This window comes from Coturnix japonica, chromosome 3, assembly GCF_054131305.1.
Source record: "Coturnix japonica strain WE chromosome 3, WE-NBRP24, whole genome shotgun sequence".
Lineage (NCBI taxonomy): Eukaryota > Metazoa > Chordata > Aves > Galliformes > Phasianidae > Coturnix > Coturnix japonica.
This window is the reverse complement of record NC_140665.1, coordinates 54,579,639-54,597,240: the sequence shown is the minus strand read 5'-3', so window position 1 is coordinate 54,597,240 and position 17,602 is coordinate 54,579,639. Positions and strand designations below refer to the sequence as shown.

The 17,602-nt window shown below is 43.9% G+C and overlaps 1 protein-coding gene across 1 annotated transcript; it reads right to left on the bottom strand.

Moving 5' to 3' along the window:
* Positions 1 to 1,479: 1,479 nt before the first annotated feature.
* Positions 1,480 to 4,439, bottom strand: CCN2 (cellular communication network factor 2). Its single transcript, XM_015858579.3, has 5 exons — positions 4,220 to 4,439; positions 3,901 to 4,123; positions 3,557 to 3,808; positions 3,137 to 3,348; positions 1,480 to 2,822 (listed from the first exon to the last, which is right to left on the bottom strand). The coding sequence occupies exons 1-5, from the start codon at positions 4,268 to 4,270 to the stop codon at positions 2,526 to 2,528; spliced, it is 1,035 nt and encodes a 344-aa protein (XP_015714065.2). The 5' UTR covers positions 4,271 to 4,439; the 3' UTR covers positions 1,480 to 2,525.
* Between the last annotated feature and the right edge of the window lie 13,163 nt (positions 4,440 to 17,602).

Genomic DNA, 17,602 nt, shown 5'->3' with positions numbered 1-17,602 from the left:
AGACTCTTAACATTTGGGGGTGGAGACACAGTAGCAGTTGGACAACCAATCCTTGTGGCTGTATAAACGTTTGAAGTATTTCCAGGGTGAACTGAATGGCCACAATGCATTCATAACCTGCAATAAATAAATAAATAAAGAGAGAGAGAGAGAGAGAGAGAGAGAGAGAGAGAGAAAGTGCCGGAGTCTCATGGAGTGTAAAAGCCAGAGGCTGCCCAAAACTATTTCTTATGGGACACAGAAGGCCACTTCCTCATGCCAGGAAAATTCCTCATATTTTCAAGAGGAAGGGGAAATGTTTCTGTGTCCTTATGTGCAGTTTGGCAAGACCGCTGGAAAAGATTCATGTTGACTTCCTATTAGTTCAGAACCCTGTTGTCCATCATTAGTCAAAGCTGGTGTTATACCGATTTGCTGCTAATGCAAGCTGAAATCAATGGGCTTGGAAGGCTCTCAAGAAGGATGGACGTTTTTGTAAGCTAACATTCTTTCACCACCAGGAAATTCCAGATTGAACTTGTTTGCCTGAAAAGGATTCTTGTTGGGGAGCATGTGGTTTTTTTCCCTCTGAAAACAAAAACTAATGCTTCTAGTGCAAAGGTTAATTTTAAATTCAAAGAACCCCCCTCGAGTCTTAATAAAGGAGCAAAGTCTGTTACTAAAGGTAGGACCTAGCATACAACTAAAGAGTCTCAACTGTCCTTCCTATTCTTTCTTATCTAGAATGCTTGGACCATCATCTAAACATGTAGCTCTCACAACATTTCTGATTTGTTGGCCTGCAAGAGTTTGAATCAATAGATGCCTTACAGATCAAACTGGCAGTTAAAGTGATTTGCCCCCAGTCATTAAGGAGGGAGAAAACCCAGTTATTCTGCATTTAAATTCAGTGCTCTATCTACCAAAACATTGCAAGGTCTTTCTTGGGTAGAAACATGCAAGTCAGCATTACTTTGCATGAAGTTTATATCATAAGATCTTAGGAAGTCCCTTCCAATTCATATTATTCTACAATTTGTATGACTCCTCATTAAGTCCTCACTGAGGATTCTACCAGATTTTGGATTTCTGGATTTGATTTGGGTCAGTTTTTGAAGTATCTGTGGCAAAAGAGGGACTCATATCCAATGAAACACCACAGCAGGACTAAGCACACTGCATGGATTATTATAGTAGGGTTGAATACTACAGTGATCAGCTGGCTCATTTTAAAAGCACTACATGATGCTTAAGGAACCCATTGCACATTGTTGTGATACTCAGCTTGGCAGAACCAACCTGGCCCTGTCCTCCATTCAAATTCAGAGTAGTGTACTACAGTTGATTCATTATCTACAGAAAAAGAGACTATAAGATAAATGATGGTTCCCAAGTGTGTTTCTGGAGGAGGAGAACTTACATCACTTATTTTTTTACCTAGTGTAAAGCAAAGCTCATTGAGAAATACACAACAGCGTAAATAAATGAGATGCCAAGCCATTTATATAAAAAATATAAATACTTTATTTTCAACTAAAAAGGTGCAAACATGTAACTTTTGGTCACACTTCTCAACAAATAAACTGTCCAAAAAGAGCCATAGTCAAAGAAAGAAACAAATGCTCAAGTGGAAAGACTGATTAGCTACAGAAGAGTCATTTTTCTTAAAGCCACTTGATCAATAAAGTGGAGGTAGATGCATTTTGCCAGACAGACGAGTGCTTTGTAAGAATACAGGCATCTTAAGTCCAACACTCTCCATCTCAGTCTCCACTCATCCTTTCACTCTGAACAGTTTCCACTAAAGTATCCATTTCATACTTTGAATGCATTGTCAGACAAGCTTCAGATCCTACCTATCTTGTTCCAAAAAAAAGAAGGCTATCATTGAAATATCAAAGCATTACACATAGGCACAAAACTTAAATTAATTTAGATAACTGTACAAATATATATACACACAGTATTTACAATATTAATAAAAAGTAGCTTGTTGCAGATAACCTAACTGCCACAAGCTGTCCAGTCAAATAGACATGATTCTGATTCTTGCTGAGCAAGCCATGGGAATCAGAGTGTCAGAGCTGAAACATTGCGGTCCTGACTAAACAGAACACCTTCTGCTTCGCACTTTTCTGGGTGAGGGTTTGCATTTCAGCTATCGCTGTCACTAAACCAGTGTCAGCAAACATGCCTATGGTCTCCTTCTCGATTGCACTAGATGAAAGAAAAAACACACACAACACTGTACCACATTAAGGGAACATTCACTAAAGTCTGCTTTGCCCGTGCATTTCCCTTAACCCCTTCACACCACCTCATGAACAGCGTGTTCTGAAGCTGTGTCTTGCTGTGGTTCCACGGTCCGTTTTACCTTCTTCAAACCACCGTTTGGGGTCAGTAGACAAATTGTCTTAAGTCACATGGAGCGGTTTGTTGAAATTAGAAACAACTGATTTAAATACCTTGTGCTATTGAATCATGTTTACAAAATGAGATGCAAATCAGTTCAAGTTGAGAATCTAGTTAAGCGTCTCCTTCTGGCTTTATGCCATGTCTCCATACATCTTCCTGTAGAACAGAGACTCAAAGATGTCGTTGTCTCCAGGACAGTTGTAGTGGCAGGCACAGGTCTTGATGAACATCATTTTCCTTTTCATGATCTCTCCATCGGGGCACTTGAACTCCACAGGGAGGGTGGCTGTTCTGTGGGGTGTGCAGCAGCGCCCATCAGTGCAGACACCACAGAACTTAGCTCTGTACGTCTTCACGCTGGTGCAGCCAGACAGCTCAAACTTGATGGGCTTGGAGATTTTGGGGGTGCGAATGCACTTTTTGCCTTTCTGTTAGGATGCAAGTGAATACAACATGTTTAGAAGGTATGCTTTGATACAGCACTAAGCTTGCATGTTAAGAGCAGGCAGATGCACTACTAACGGTTGTATTTTCAATAGGTAAGATATTTATGGAGTGCTTTATGTAGTGTCATAATGTGCAAGTATTATCAACATTTAGATGTAGATTATTCACTTCTGGAGCTATCTCAAATTTCAAGCACTTGAAACTTACAATCAGAACTCTACATTTTTCAGCAAGAATTTCTGCCAGGAAATAGAAGCATCCTAGAAGATCATTCATTAAGGATGAAACCTTTTACCTTGATGTTCTCCTCCAGGTCAGCTTCACAGGGTCTGACCATGCACAGTCTGCTTTGCTTCTCCAGTCTGCAGAAAGCATTATCATTGGTGACTCTGGTAGAGATGCCCATGCCACAGGTCTTGGAGCAAGCACTCCACTCAGTAGTCTGCACCAGGCAGTTGGCACGCATCATGGTGGGGTCTGGGCCATAAGTGTCTTCCAGTCTGTAGGCTGCAGGGAACAGACAACCATGGTGAGCCCACCATCTACAATCATACCCTGCTTGATGCTCCCACCCCTTCTACAGAAGCCCAGGCAGACACTTGAGAAACGACTCCACTCATTTCTGGGCTCCAGCTGCTGGAGCAGACCCACATCAGCTCGCACACAGATGCCCCTTTCCCCTTAGGCTGCCACTCCAAGCGGGATGCCCACTCACCGGCCAGTGCTGGTCCCACCGCCGTCTGCTCCTTGGCCTCGTCACAGACCCACTCCTCGCAGCACTTGCCGGGGAGCTTCACCCGCCGCGGGTACGGGCAGTCGGGGCTGGGCAGGCGGACGTCCATGCTGCAGAGGGGCACGCAGCCCACCGCGCCGTCCAGGCAGGTGCACTGGTATTTGCAACTGCTTTGGAAGGACTCTCCGCTCCGGTACACCATGCCGGAGAAGACGCAGGGCGCTCCGTCCCGAGCTGCGAGGGAAGGCAAGAGGCGGCCGGTCACACACCACCCCTGCTGCCGGGACCCCCTCCCCGCCGCCTGCTTCCCCAGCGGCCCCACTCACCGGTGCAGACGCCGATGCGACGGTTGGCGGGGGAGCCGAAGTCGCAGAAGAGCCCTTTGTGGTGGTCGCAGGGGTCGCGTTCGGTGCACAGCTCGCCCAGCTGCTTGGCGCAGACACGGCAGCAGCCGCAGCCATCGAGCACCAGGGAGACGCCGGCGGGGCAGCTGGGGCCGGGCCCCGTGCCGCACTGGCACTGCCCGCTGCACTCCTGGCCGCGCACCTCCTGAGCAGGGGGACAGACGGGAGAACCATCAGTCGCGTCGCCGGGCCGACGAGGAGGGAACGGGGAGGGTGCGGGAAGAACGGCGTGAGCACTCACCTGGCCGAGGAGGGCGAGCAGCAGGGCGACGGCGAGGCTGGCGGGGGACATCCTGGTGCTGCTGTGCGCTGTGAGATGAGACGGGACGATGCGCAGCGTTTCTCGCTGAGGCTTCTTTCAGCAGCGCCGTACGGTGCCGTCCGGATTCGCGCTGGGCCCGCAGTGGCTGCTCCGCTCCGCTTTGCTACTTCTGAGCCCGGCGGGAGAGTGCTGCGTGACTGCCGAGCTCCGGCCCGAGCGCTCCTTTATAGGCGGCGGCGGCGCGGCTTCGCCAATGGGCTGAATGGGGCCGCGGACAAACAGCGACATTCCGCGCATTCCTGCGCGCCGCGCCGCCCGCCCGCCCCGCCCCGCGCGGTCGCCGCCGCCGCCCCGGAGCGGCCCTGACCCCTGGCTCCGCATTCCTACGCCCGTCCCCCCCGGCCCGAGGCACCTCCGCTTCTCTTTTTCCCTTTATTTTTCCCTTTATTTTTTTTTTTCTTTTTCTTTCCCGTTCGCCTCGCGCGAGCCGCGTCCGGGGCCGTCCCGGGCCGTGCTGGAAGCACGCGGAACGGGGCCGGTTGCTAAGGGCTGCCCGGGGAATGCTCCGCCGCCCTCCCCTCCTCTTTCCTCTCCCCCGGCCGCGGTGCTTCGGGGCGGGTGGGGGCCCGCCGGTATCGGCCCCCATTGCGAGCTGCCCGCGGGCCGGCCGTTCGGCGAGCGTTTTGCGAGACCAAAAAAGGTATAATTACACGGCAGGATATAAATTGCCGCTGTGTCCTCCTGAATCATACTGAGTATTTGTAACGTGTTCCTGCCCTAATAGATGCTCTCTATGAATAGAGAGAGTGCCTATTTACTCTGAAATACTTGGCACGGCGAGCGGAGGCTGCAGCGTGGAAGAAGCGGCTGTAAGTCCCCGCTGCCCGCCGGCTGCTGTCATTGCCCAGCACGTCCCCGAGCCCTCGTCTTGCCGGGCTCTGTCCTGCCAGGATAAGGGAATGGATCTATGTGCCAAACCCAAACGCTGCGGTCTGCTGGTGTTCGAGTCCCAAACCTGTGGTTTGGATTAAATCATTACAGATAACTGCTCCTTTCTATTTTTAACCCAAAGGATGAGTCTTCCCCCACCTCCCCTTGTGCCATTTGAATATTCGGTGATGTCACACTGTTTGACCTCAGCTTTAGCACGAGGAATGCCTGCGTTTTGGCTTTTGACCTGTAGGAGTATGTCAGTGCTTAATGAGGGAGGCTGCCCTAATGCATCTCATTAGGCAAATGAAACCGAATGGATATCTTGAAAGATCCCGTCGTTGTGTGTAACCCCGCTGCCATATCCTGCTTCTTTCCATCCTCCTGTAATACATTTGCACACTTAACACCAATGCTACAGTAGCACAGTTTATTTGCACCAGATCTGTGGGGAAAAAAAGCCATGTTGAGCTCCGGCAGGCTGAACTGTATGGGACAACTGTACTTCTGTTCTGCCAGCCCTGTGATTTGGCTGCTAAAGTCATTTGGATGTCATCGCTTCTACTTGAAATTCTCCATAAAAAGAAATGAGATTGGCTCTGAAAGACAAGAAGCCCTGGAGGAACAGTTATGGTAAATAATATATGCTCCTAAACATGTGGCCTCCTGAAATCTGTTTGCTTGAAGGACTCTGATGGCCCCAGTGCTGGGTAAATAATATGTGTACCAAACTATGTATGACATGCATACCAAAATGCAAATGTAACCAGGTAAACAGAATGCCTTTTTTAAATGCCTAAATATGGTAGGGGAACATCAGAGGGAGAGAGGCTCCAGACGTGTTTTATAACTTTCCATGTAAGAGGCTTTTTCAGAGAATCAATTTTATTAAACAAAACCTAAGAATCTCACTGACAGAAAAAGTATGTTTAAAAGTAACAAACCACCAGAAAGCCAGGAAATCCAAAATTAAAGGATAAATCTGTCCTAAGTCGTCTCACTGCAGGCCAAGTACAGCAAGTCCCATCCTTGCTGCCCTGAGAAAAAAAGACTTACACAGGCGTTTGGGCTGCAGGCCTAGTGCAGGCCTCGCGCTGCCTGGGAATTAGCTGGGAATTAGCCCCGAGTCACAGCGTGTACCAGCCAAAGGCGTAGGGTGAGTGGGAGCCCGCCAGGCTTGGTGTTTGGTCATTTGGTTCCTGTGCTGTTGGCTGTGACTCACCAGGTGCCCTGTTTGTGCACATGTGTGCAGGGCAAGAGAGCCTGAATAGAGGTGCGTCTTTCAGAGTCCCATTTGTTGTTAGCCTGTCTTCTGTGATGACTACGTGCCTCCAGATGGAGAAGGGCATTTGGCATTGATGCATAAAATGGCTAAACTGCACTCCTTTTGGCTTCCACGCAGGTGTTTATACAGCACATGCCTTTAAGATAGTATATTTTTTCTGCTGAAATTAGGAATTCACTCCACGGCCTTGCAGATGTGTTTACACAGCTATATACGGTATGTGTGTGTCTGCATCAGCTCCCGTTGGTGCAGTCCCTTTGGTGAAGCCTTGTAAAAGGTACAGGTGTGGATACTCTGCATTCCTTTCCCATGTTTTTCCTTCTTTTTTTAATATATTTTTTTCCTTTCCCCCCAAAAAAGTCACTTGATCAGGTATCAGACATACTGAAAACCTGGCAAGACTACAGGAAAGCGGCTAGACTTGGAGTGTTTGTGTACTTAAAGAAAGAATCTTGCACATTTTCAACTTTCAGTCACAGATCTTTTTTTTTTATAAGAGCAATTGGAGGTCTGAGCCAGCCCTCAAAGCGGAAATCAAAAGCTCCCAGAGAAACATACCCGAGGAATGTGAGTGTGATCCAAGAACCATACGCAATGCACATACAGGACTGTCAGTCTTATAGGAAGTCTTGCCATATAAGGACATCTGGACCCTGGGCTGTTTATCGTCACTATTGGCTTGGAACTAACTTTAGGCATTTCTGGCCAGCCTCGGCCTTCCTACGCCAATTAGTTCCTTTCCCAAAATGCTCACCAGAATATTTCTTAAGAACTGTAACAAATATATCTCAAAATCTGGAGAGGTCTCGTTAAAGCTGCGTTACTGAGCTTTTGCTTAAAATGCAGATTCCAGGCAGGACTTACTCTGCTAGCTCATAAATAGGCACAACATATAAATAAGGAGATTTATTCTGTCGTGGATGTGGTTCCCTGGTATTTATCTTTCTTAGAAGTCATCTACTGACTTATTCTATGCATCTGTAGGCACAGAAAGTACTTCTGCAGTAGTCTGCTACGCTTTAACTCATTCTCTTCTGTAGGCACATGTGTGCTCATGAATCACCAAAGGTGACAGAAAATAGAAAATTCCCAGGTGTTGTTGAGCCAACTGTCCACACTTCTGTTTGTTGCATCGTGTCAGTCACATGGCTCAGCTCTCTGCACTGAAGCAGCGAGGTTCACATCATTTCACCTTGCCAATGAGGTGTTATTTGCTCATCAGCATTGGCTCTTTGTCAGCATGAACCAGGATGAGCATGCTGGGCAGCACAGCGTGTGACATAGGGCCTGTGGAAATGTTCACTGCTGGGCTTGTGGACCTTGTCCAAGCTTCTGGAGATGCTTGGACTGGATCCTCTGTGAGTGTTATATGGGGGTTTCAGTGAATGCTCTGCCAGCCATCAAAGGATTTGGACTTGAAAGTTCTGAGTCCATTGAACTGAAGCTCCTCATCGGCATGGGTGGAGCAAACTCATTGGATGTAATTGCTGTTAATGAATCTGTGTTCTGTTGTTTTCTGTTATCTTAGCTATTTAAACTTATGTTCTTTATGTTCAAACATGAAATGTTTTATTACTCGGAGTCACTGAGAAAGTTGCTTTAAGCTCTTGGCTTCATTCTTGAAAAGTAACCAGAGTATTTCATGAATGCGTGTGGTCTTAAAGCGACATGGCTGTAAGTTGAATAACCAAAATGAGTATTCAAAGCACATGTAAAAATATTTGTATGAGAGAGAAATTGTACGTAACACAGAGCCAAAGGTCTTTTACCTACTGAGCCCCAGGTTCAGTACATCTGTATGCATTAGAGTAAATGTGACATAGATATTTTCAGCCTTGTATGGATCTGTGTTCACTGAATCTGTGCAGAGTCTGTCTGTGTCCTGTGTTTCTATAGCCCTTTCTACAGTTTACAAAGATGAGTAAGGAGGGAAGAGGCTCTCGGTTGTCTATTTTCTAGTTCTGACTGAGATTCACAACCTCTTGCAGTGGGAAGTCAAACTGGTGTAGGACCAAAGTGAGTCACTGACCACTGCTTTGACAATTGTCGTATGAATGGTTAACAGTTCATAAAAAGTGAGTGGTGTTGGCTGGAGGGGAAGTGTGGTTGCAGGTCTGGTCCAGAACATTCACCGAAAGTCTTTTGAGGTTCCTCTCAGAAGAACCCTGTGGAAAACAGTTGGAGGAACATTTCCTTCATTTCCGTCATTGCGAACATCATCAGGAAGGAGCTGGATCTCCTGTTTTAAAATGCATGTCATCTTATTTTTTGTTTTTCACCTTACTTCTCTCATGAGCTTTCAGTGTAAATTTTGAGGTTTTTCATTTTCTTTACCCCAGGCTGATACATCAGTGTTTAATTAAGACTTGACCAGATTAGAGACTTAAATTAACAAATTCCATTTGCTTTAGAGAGGACTACAGGATCTGTTAATTTACTACTGTAAATTAAAAAAGTAGAATCCTGTAGAGAATCCCATGGGGTGCATTTGCCTGTATTGTCTGGTAGAGAAGGATTTTTATGTTTGGCAATGGTGAAAAGAGCAGTTTCTGCAACTAGTGTTAACTGAGCATGGTATGGTGTGACATGGGCTATTCTCTTTGCACAGGCCTTCCTGAGGCAGTGGAGGAGTTTTATTATTGGAGAGGTCTCTGATGCCTCTGGAGAACTTGATAAGCACCCTGTGTCAGCTGGCCTATAGCCTCAATGTGCTGACATATTATTTTAGACAGTGCTTGGTTTTCAGGAAAATGGCTCCCTATGGCTCAGCTGCCAGCTTGGCTGGCTGTTATTTCATCACATGATCTGTGGTATGTGACCTGTGTAAATACATCTCTACAACTGACGCAGATGGGGAAACTAGGATGTCACCTACAACAGCCAGGGCAGCTTCCTTATTGACCTGCGGATGTGTGTGAAATGTAGCAACTACCGGAGTGGGTCTAGAAGCCATCTTACTGCGCTGATCTCTCTGGTGTCTGTGGGAAACTCTCTGTCAGACTGTTTTTCACATGGAGCCAAGAAATGCAGACACTTGAAGAAATGTGCATTGTCAGGGAAGTGGGGGCATTTCTAAGATATTTTGATTTCCTGCATGTACTGGTTGAGGAAAAGGAGCTGTGCAGTTGTCCCACGTCTAGAGTTTACGACAGTGTTGTGGCAAATGTCTTGGTGATGAGTGGCTTTTGAGCAATAAACATGAGATTATAAAAGTGGTAGGGCTCACACCAGTGGCAAGTGTTTCTGAGCATGTCATTTCATGTTTAACATTTTTATTAAAGAGTTTTAAATAGAAATCAAGGTTAGGTTTTTACCGTACCTAGATGTTTGTTTTGACCAGTTTGGACAGTGGGGTCTCTATGAGGTTTGAATCTATGAAGTTATTTGTGGTGCATTTCTTCTGAGGAAGTTACCTGTGATAGATCTTGTGGAAAAGCCTGACCCTAATAACATGGTAAATCTTTATGATTATGAGGAATTCATTTCTGACATAGGATGAAAAGACAGTTCATCACTTGCCTTTTTTCATTACCTAAGATTTGCGAGGTATTTGGAAGTCCTAAAACTGTCCTAACCAACATCCACTCTGCAAGTTAGGAACTTTATAAAGGAAAATAAAATCGGTTGAGTTTTAAAAGTAGATGTAGACTAGCCACATCTATTGCTTTCTCCTCATGCTATTCATGAGGTAGAGAGGGCTGAAATTCAAATTCCCCAGGAGCAGCTATCTTATTTTACAGTCTTACAACCAATGAGATTGTGCCTAGGCCTTCAGACAATCTCTTTTCGTTTTGGTAAGTGACTTGCAAAGAGTCACGATGCATTGCATGTTTTAGGAGGGTGCTTTTTGTTTCATTTTCACCATCAAACTGCCACAGGGGGGAGTAGGAGGTTGGAGCGGACTCACTGATACAAGTCAAGCGCTGAACTCCAAGCGAACACCCTGAGCAGTCCTGTACATGGAGAAAAATGGGTGCAAAAGAAGAATGTATGTGCTAGGAATTAAAGGGCTCGTTGGAGGAAGGAACTGAAAGGTTTGTGCAGCTGGGATGAGCTAAATGGTTCACTGCATCACAAAACCACACTATTTTCCTTCTTCATTCCAAGCAGTTTTTCTATCCAGATGTGAAGGGAATGCAAACTGTGTCCTTGCCTCAGGAGGGACGATGACATGTGGGAATTGTACAGGGCTTGCAAAATCCCTGTCAGGCTGACAAAAGGCTTTTCCCACGTTAGCAGTATTTGCTAATGAAATAAAAAATGCTCAGTAGAGGCAAGGCATCTTTACAAGGCAGAAGACCTGGCGATGACTTTGATAGAAAAGGATTGTTCTGTGAGACTGCTGGGATTGGTGATGTCCATTCTCTCCATGTAACACACAGCAGATAGACTCTGCATGGGCTGTGAGTGACAGAGTCTGGGAGGGAGATAAATTCCTCACACCTTGGTCTCAGTGTGTGGTTGCTCTCTCATCCCATGCCCGGCCACAGCTGCAAGTGGTCTGTGGTGCAGGCTGCAGCTGCTCTCTGCTCTGCTAGTGGCTGTGAGATAGCAGGAGATGGGCACTGGGCATGAGGGTGGGGAGAGCACCCAGGCAGCACCATGGCAAGGTGCCTGCTGCCTCCTACAAGGTCCTTGCCATGGCAGGCTTGAGCCTGTACCCAGAGATACGCAGCCATGGTCCTGAGTAGCAAAGGATAATTAAGGCTAAAGGAAGTGTTGTGTGCATTTGTTTATGTGGGAAGGGCTGAGGGGACACAGAAGGAAGTGAAGGAAGTGTGTGAAAAGGGCAGCATGAATGAACTAGCCAAGGGTGAGGTGGGCATGGAAGGTTCCTTCCCACCATCGCCACAACCTTTTACCACTTGGAAACAGTGATCAGGTCTGTTAACCCACGGGAAAACTCATTTCTCTGAGAAAAGAGCAGTGTCTGCTGCAAAGTCCTGGTGCTCTGTTCTGAGCCCATGTGGATGCGAGTCTCCTTTTTTTCCCCCTCCTTTTATTGGAGTCCCTCAATGCTTAGGAGGAATGGGCTGCGTTGAGAGGTGAGGTGGAGTAACTACTGCTTTTTGATCTGTGCTGGGGAGCTTTATTGTTCAACAGCCTAGTCAACATTTAATTTAATTATTTTTTTCTTAGTGGGGGAGTGAGGGGGACAGTGGAAAGAATGAAGTAATTTTCAGGAATTGATCAGGAAAGCAACCGATTCTGAATTTCTTATAAGAATGTGTGCAGATCCACAACAAGAAAGAGAAAATGAGGAAGAAAGAATTTAGAGGAAATATGTGAAAATGGCAATTACATTTTGACAGCCCATCAAAAAAAAAAAAGCTAAAAATGCTGTATATTCCTTGCTTATTGTCTTATTTGAGAATGAAGAAGAAAAACTGGGAAGCAGGTGCTTCTTTTCATTTTAATGATAAAGTAGACTGGGAAAGCAGACAATTCTTTGAGTGAAATTTTTCTTTGCTTTTTCTATAAATGTGATTCCAGGACTATTGAACTATCATCAAAAGGAACAGCATTCTTTGTGTTCAGAATACTGATAAATTCAGAGCCTGTTCCACAACTTGTGCCTAGCATGCACACACACACAAAGAGAATTAATAGTTCTGTTTCCATTGAGACATAAGGAAGTTGTTTGCGCTGTTGGGAAGTCAGATATTGAGGTCTGAATGGAAGTATGTTAAATATATTCAAAGTCTTATGAGTACAAGGCTGTTTTTGTTGAACAATAAGTATGTAAGGTCACAAGAACATATGTATTTGGCAAACGTGGCTTTTTTTAGGCACAACTTTTTGTTGTTCAGGGAGTTAACTAAAGATAAGTGATAGGACTAGAGAGCTTGTTCAGCCTGGAGAAAAGAAGGCTGTGGGGTGACCTCATTGCAGCCTTTCAGTACCCGAAGGAAACCTATAATCAGGAGGGGAATAAACTCTTTGAAAGGACCGATAATAGCAGGACAAGGGGAAATGGTTTTGAGTTGAAAGAGGGAAGATTTAGGTTGGATGTTAGGGGGAAGTTCTTTACTAGGAGAGTGGTGATGTCCTGGAACAGGCTGCCCAGGGACGTTGTGGATGCTCCGTCCTTGGAGGTGTTCAAGGCCAGGTTGGATGGGGCCCTGGGCAACCTGATCTAGTAAATGTGGAAGTTTGGTGGCCCTGCCAGGCAGGTGGGTAGGCGCTTCATGATCCTTGAGGTCCCTTCCAACCCGGATCATTCTGTGATTCTGTGAATGGCTTCAAGCTGCACCAGGGGACGTTCAGGCTGGACGTTAGGAAATGCTACTTCTCTGAAAGAGTGGTCAGGGAGTGGAATGGGCTCCCCAGGGAGGTGGTGGAGTCACCGGCCCTGGGGGTGTTCAAGGAACATTTGGACATTGTGTTGAGGGACATGGTTTAGTGAGAACTATTGGTGATGGGTGGATGGTTGGACTGGGTGATCCTGTGGGTCTTTTCTAACCTTGGTGATTCTATGATTCTATAAAAGTACAAAGAGAAAAGCTGAAATCAAATACATTCAGAACACATTTGAACTTTTTTCCTAGTTTCAGTGATGTATAGATTCTAGAATGATATCAAGTCAGAAACATATTGAAGATTGTACTGCAGTTTATTTTACTCATCTGGACTCTTTGAATAGTAAAAGCCTGGGGAACATTGTCCTGAGTTAATGTCACAGTGTCCCATGGTCACATTTAAAGATATCCACACAATTGTCTTGCACTTTCTAAAGCACTTTCAGATTATTTTGTCAAATACTTTTTTCTAGATCACGTGATAAAGCAATTGGCCATAATGCATGAGTACATAAGAGAGGACGATAAAAATGAAGGCACTTAACCATGTAAAAAGCCTTGGCCCAAACTGAAGTGCTTTTGCAAAGTACCATGTCAAGATATTAATTCTCTACATGGCTTGTGTTTCTTACAACTGGAAAAATAAATACATGTACAAAGACAAAACCAACAGCAAAACCAACATTTTGTGGCTTGTAATTCCATAACTCTTTCTGTGATTATTCAGTCTTCATCACCTTATTATTTTCAAGAAAAAAATAAATTAAATCTGAGGGAAATTAAAGAAATCCATTTTGTGGGTTTAATACATTCAGTGCTTTGGCTACATGTGTTAGCCTTTCTATTTCTACTCTTCACTATGGTTTAACCCTCGGATAAGATGGACTGCACAGTTACTGTAGTGCAACTGAATCCTTTTTTTTAGTTGAAGAGGTATAGATGTTTATTTCTGGTGTTACAGGTCACAGATTTGTTCCTGAAGAGAATCGATTTTGCATTATGTTCAGAGCTGACACATAATGTACTTCTGACATTTGAAAAAGGTTGTTTTGTTGTGATGCAGTTCCAGCAATAAAACCACACATGCCGTGTTTCACGCCAAGTTAGTTGATGAATGGATGAGGCCTGAGTTTTGTTTCTTGATGGCCAATCAGAAAAAATCCTGCCAAAGTTATGTTCTCACTCAGAATTCCTTCATTTCTCCTACAGGCCAAAACAGAGCAGTAAATTCTCATCACTTAATTATTAAAAAAAAATAAATAAAGAAAAAAAAAAAAAAGGTGTACAACAACAAAAAAAGCCACGGTAACAAAAAGTTCTGTCCCACAGTATTTATCGAGAAAGCCAAGATGGAACATAGTTGCAAGACTTGGACTATATTTGATACTTCCTGACAAAAGGAACCAGTGTGTTAGAGTTCTAGGGAGAGCTGAGATGAGAATAACAGGGATGGTGAAGAGCAAAGAACTCCAAAAGGTTAAGACAGTACATCTTCCATAATTTATGTGATATGTGTCCGTGGCTTCATTGCTGGGAGACTTCTGCTGTTGACAGCTGTGAAAATAGACCCAAGCTCTGTGATGTTCTTAACTAACAACAGTTCTTGCTTGGAAGGAAGTTTTGAATCAGGAATGCAAACATTAGATACCAGCTTCTTGCTGTGATGGCGCAATCTTTTTATGCCATCGTCTTTAAAAGGATTGTGGTTCAGTTGTTAGCCATCATCTAAAAAGTCAGATAGAAATTCTCCAGCCTTGGACATATGAAGTACGTGTGTATGTAACACTGCTCCACAAAGTGGAGTGCAGCTTAGTATCTTTAAAAGGATAGCAAAATGCTGAACAAATGTTCTTTAAACATAACCCAAGCCTTGGTTTACTCAATTAAACAATACGGAAACTGATTTTCTAACTTTTAGCAACTTCTGTGTTGTAAGCCTTTTCCCATCCACATGAATAATTGCGTTCATCTTACACAGAGGTTCATCTTCAGGGGGTGATCAAATGTGAAGGAGCTTCAACCAGAGGGAATTACTATCAGGAAATTACAGTCCATGAAGTGTGGACTTCCTCCTCAGCTTCAGTGTCATGCCCCTGTCTTTTATAGGTGACTCCTTGACCTGTTTCTGAACATGGTATAGTAGTCAAAACTATTTTTTGCTAGCCCAAATAAGCAGTTTTTGGGGGATAACATACAGGTGAGTGTGGAAAGTTTTTCAGTGGGCCATTGAAGGGTCTTACAGATTTGTTCAGTCTTTACAGTAGCATGAATGATGCTGTTAATATCTCTGCTTTCCAAGTTAGAAAGGTCACTGTATTTCTTGAGAATATTTTTGGAAATGTTTCTATGGCTTGTCAGAGCTAAAAATAAGCCATGATCAACACACTTAAAAATGATGACAGGATTTTTAAAAGAGTATAAAAGGCAATCAGATGTTTGTTTTCCTCTTAAGGAGCCAGTCAGAACTACAGTCAGGCACCAGACATTCCTGTCAGATCTCTGGGTCTTTTTTTATTATTTAATGTTTTTCAGTGTGGGGATATCTACCCACCTGTCTCTTCATGTGTTTTAAGTAACTTGTACAGCCTATCATTTTCATTAAAGTGTTTCAGTGTTGTGTTTTGATTTTGGAAGGGAAAAGCATTGTGTATTTTGAAATGCAGTTTCTGTCAATAACCTACTGGTCTACACTGGCCTGATAAAAACATTTTCGGCCTCTTCCAGTATCTGAAGGTGCTTACAGTGAGAGTGGGTCAAATCTCTTCTCACTGGTGACAAGTGATAGGACGAGGGGAAATGGCCTCAAGTTGCGCCAAGGTAAGCTTAGGTTGGATGTTAGAAAACACTTCTTTACAGAAAGGGTAGTTATGTACTGGAATAGGCTCCCCAGGGAGGTGGTTGAATCGCCATCCTTGGTTGTGTTTAAGAGCCATTTGGATGTGGTGCTCAGGGATATGATTTAGCAGAGGGTTGTTAGAGTTAGGGTACTATGGTTAGGCTGTGGTTGGACTTGATGATCTTTGAGGTCTTTTCCAACCTGGGTAATTCTATGATTCTATGATTCTATTTTTTAAGGTTTTTTTGTGTTTTTTTTTTTAAGTTTTCACACTCTGAGGGCTTTTTTGATCTTTGTCATTTTAAGTGAGGCTGAAGGAAAGTTTGGAATCTCCATATTTTTCAAGGATATGGTTTTGTGGTATACATAAGGGAAGACATAAAAAATATTTCATGATTCATTTTAAGCCATTAAAACCTATTGTGTAAAAGCAAATTTGGCCACACGCTTTTACCATTTTCTGTCACTAGTCTCATTCTTGTAGATTACTGCAGTATAAAGTCTTGGATTAAGTAGTTCAAAGATTCAGTTTTGGATAACAGACCTGTGTGTCCAATAGTTAGAGGTCTTCCACTGATTACTTATTTGAAGGCCTTCATCAGCCAGTCTGTATCTTCTGTGATCTTAATGGCATCTTGTGTCTGAATATGTATTATATTTATGAGTATAGGTTTAAGTTTCATTGCTTTGAATGACACAGTCCTTGTATGTAGAGCTGTCTCCTTGCTGGGGCTGGAGGGAAAGTTACTGAGATGCAGTACAAGAAGAATTAAGCTGGTGAGAGCTGACCAGCAAAGCTGAAGGTACCAGGTCACTATCTGTCAGCACCCACACACTAGAGCCTTACCTCCCCTCACAACTCCTTTATTGCTGTTTTCTGTTCATAAAGTTTTATCCAAGTGGCCCAGCACAGAACAGCTCTGCACAGTAGTTGTTGTTGGATTTCTGCTGTGACTCCTCAGGGTTCTGAAGGCAGGGTGATATGCCAAAAACATTTTGAAAGGATACAAGTGAGTGGTGTTGCAGTTGCCTGGAGGTCTGAGAGCTGGTGCAGATTATTCCTACAGGGATTTTCCAGCCTTTCACAGCTGGAAACAGTAGTCAATGCTTGTTGGTCTTACCAGCTGTGCTCTTGTAGAAGCACCATTTTACAATGGGCACAGGAAAGAGCTGATGCAGGAGCCTTATCTACCATATCTACAACTTCCATGAGTGCATAGGTTAGAAAAGTCATCCTTGCATTTAAAAAAAGAAGGGAATGCAACATGAGCTTTTTATCTGTGCATTGATTTAAATCCCACACTATTTTAAGCCTCATATTTTTCTATTAGTATTATCTAACACTGGCAAAAAACACAGAGGATGTTGCTTCTCATCAGGACATAGCCTGCATTTAGTTTTCTTTCAAGTGGCTCAATAAAATATGGGAACAGGCTTCAGCTTCTCATGTTTTAATTCTTCCTTTTTAATCCTTGTTTTCATTTTTGAAACTAGTTGGATCTGAGTAACATTTTTTCTTTCCACTTCTGATTTGTTTGTTGGAGTGCTGCCTTCTCACCCTATTTGGATGTTAAGAGGCTCTCTATTTTTCCATTTCTGCAACAGCTATTCACTATGCAGTGTTTCTTGTGAAAACCTTCAGTATTTACAGTGTGTTTATTGGTCTCTCACTAACTGCTGTTTCTCTCTTGTTGTATTTTGTTTCTAAGTTTCTTTCAGATACTGTTGTAGATGTTGTTGGCTAAGTGTTTCTGTTGTGAGCTTGGGAGTTGAGTGACTGTGTTCCTACTGGTTAAAATATGAGGTATTTGTATAATTTATTGAACTGGTAAACTTAAGACATAATTGAAAGTTAGTACAATTTTTATATTAAACTAGTGCTGAAAAGATAACTGATTGAGCACAGTGTTGCAGGAATGCACAGTAAAACAGCTCAGGCTTTGAAGGGACCACACTCAGGTTCCGATTTTAACAGTCGTGCTGCACAGATTGAAGAAATGTTTATGTAAAAG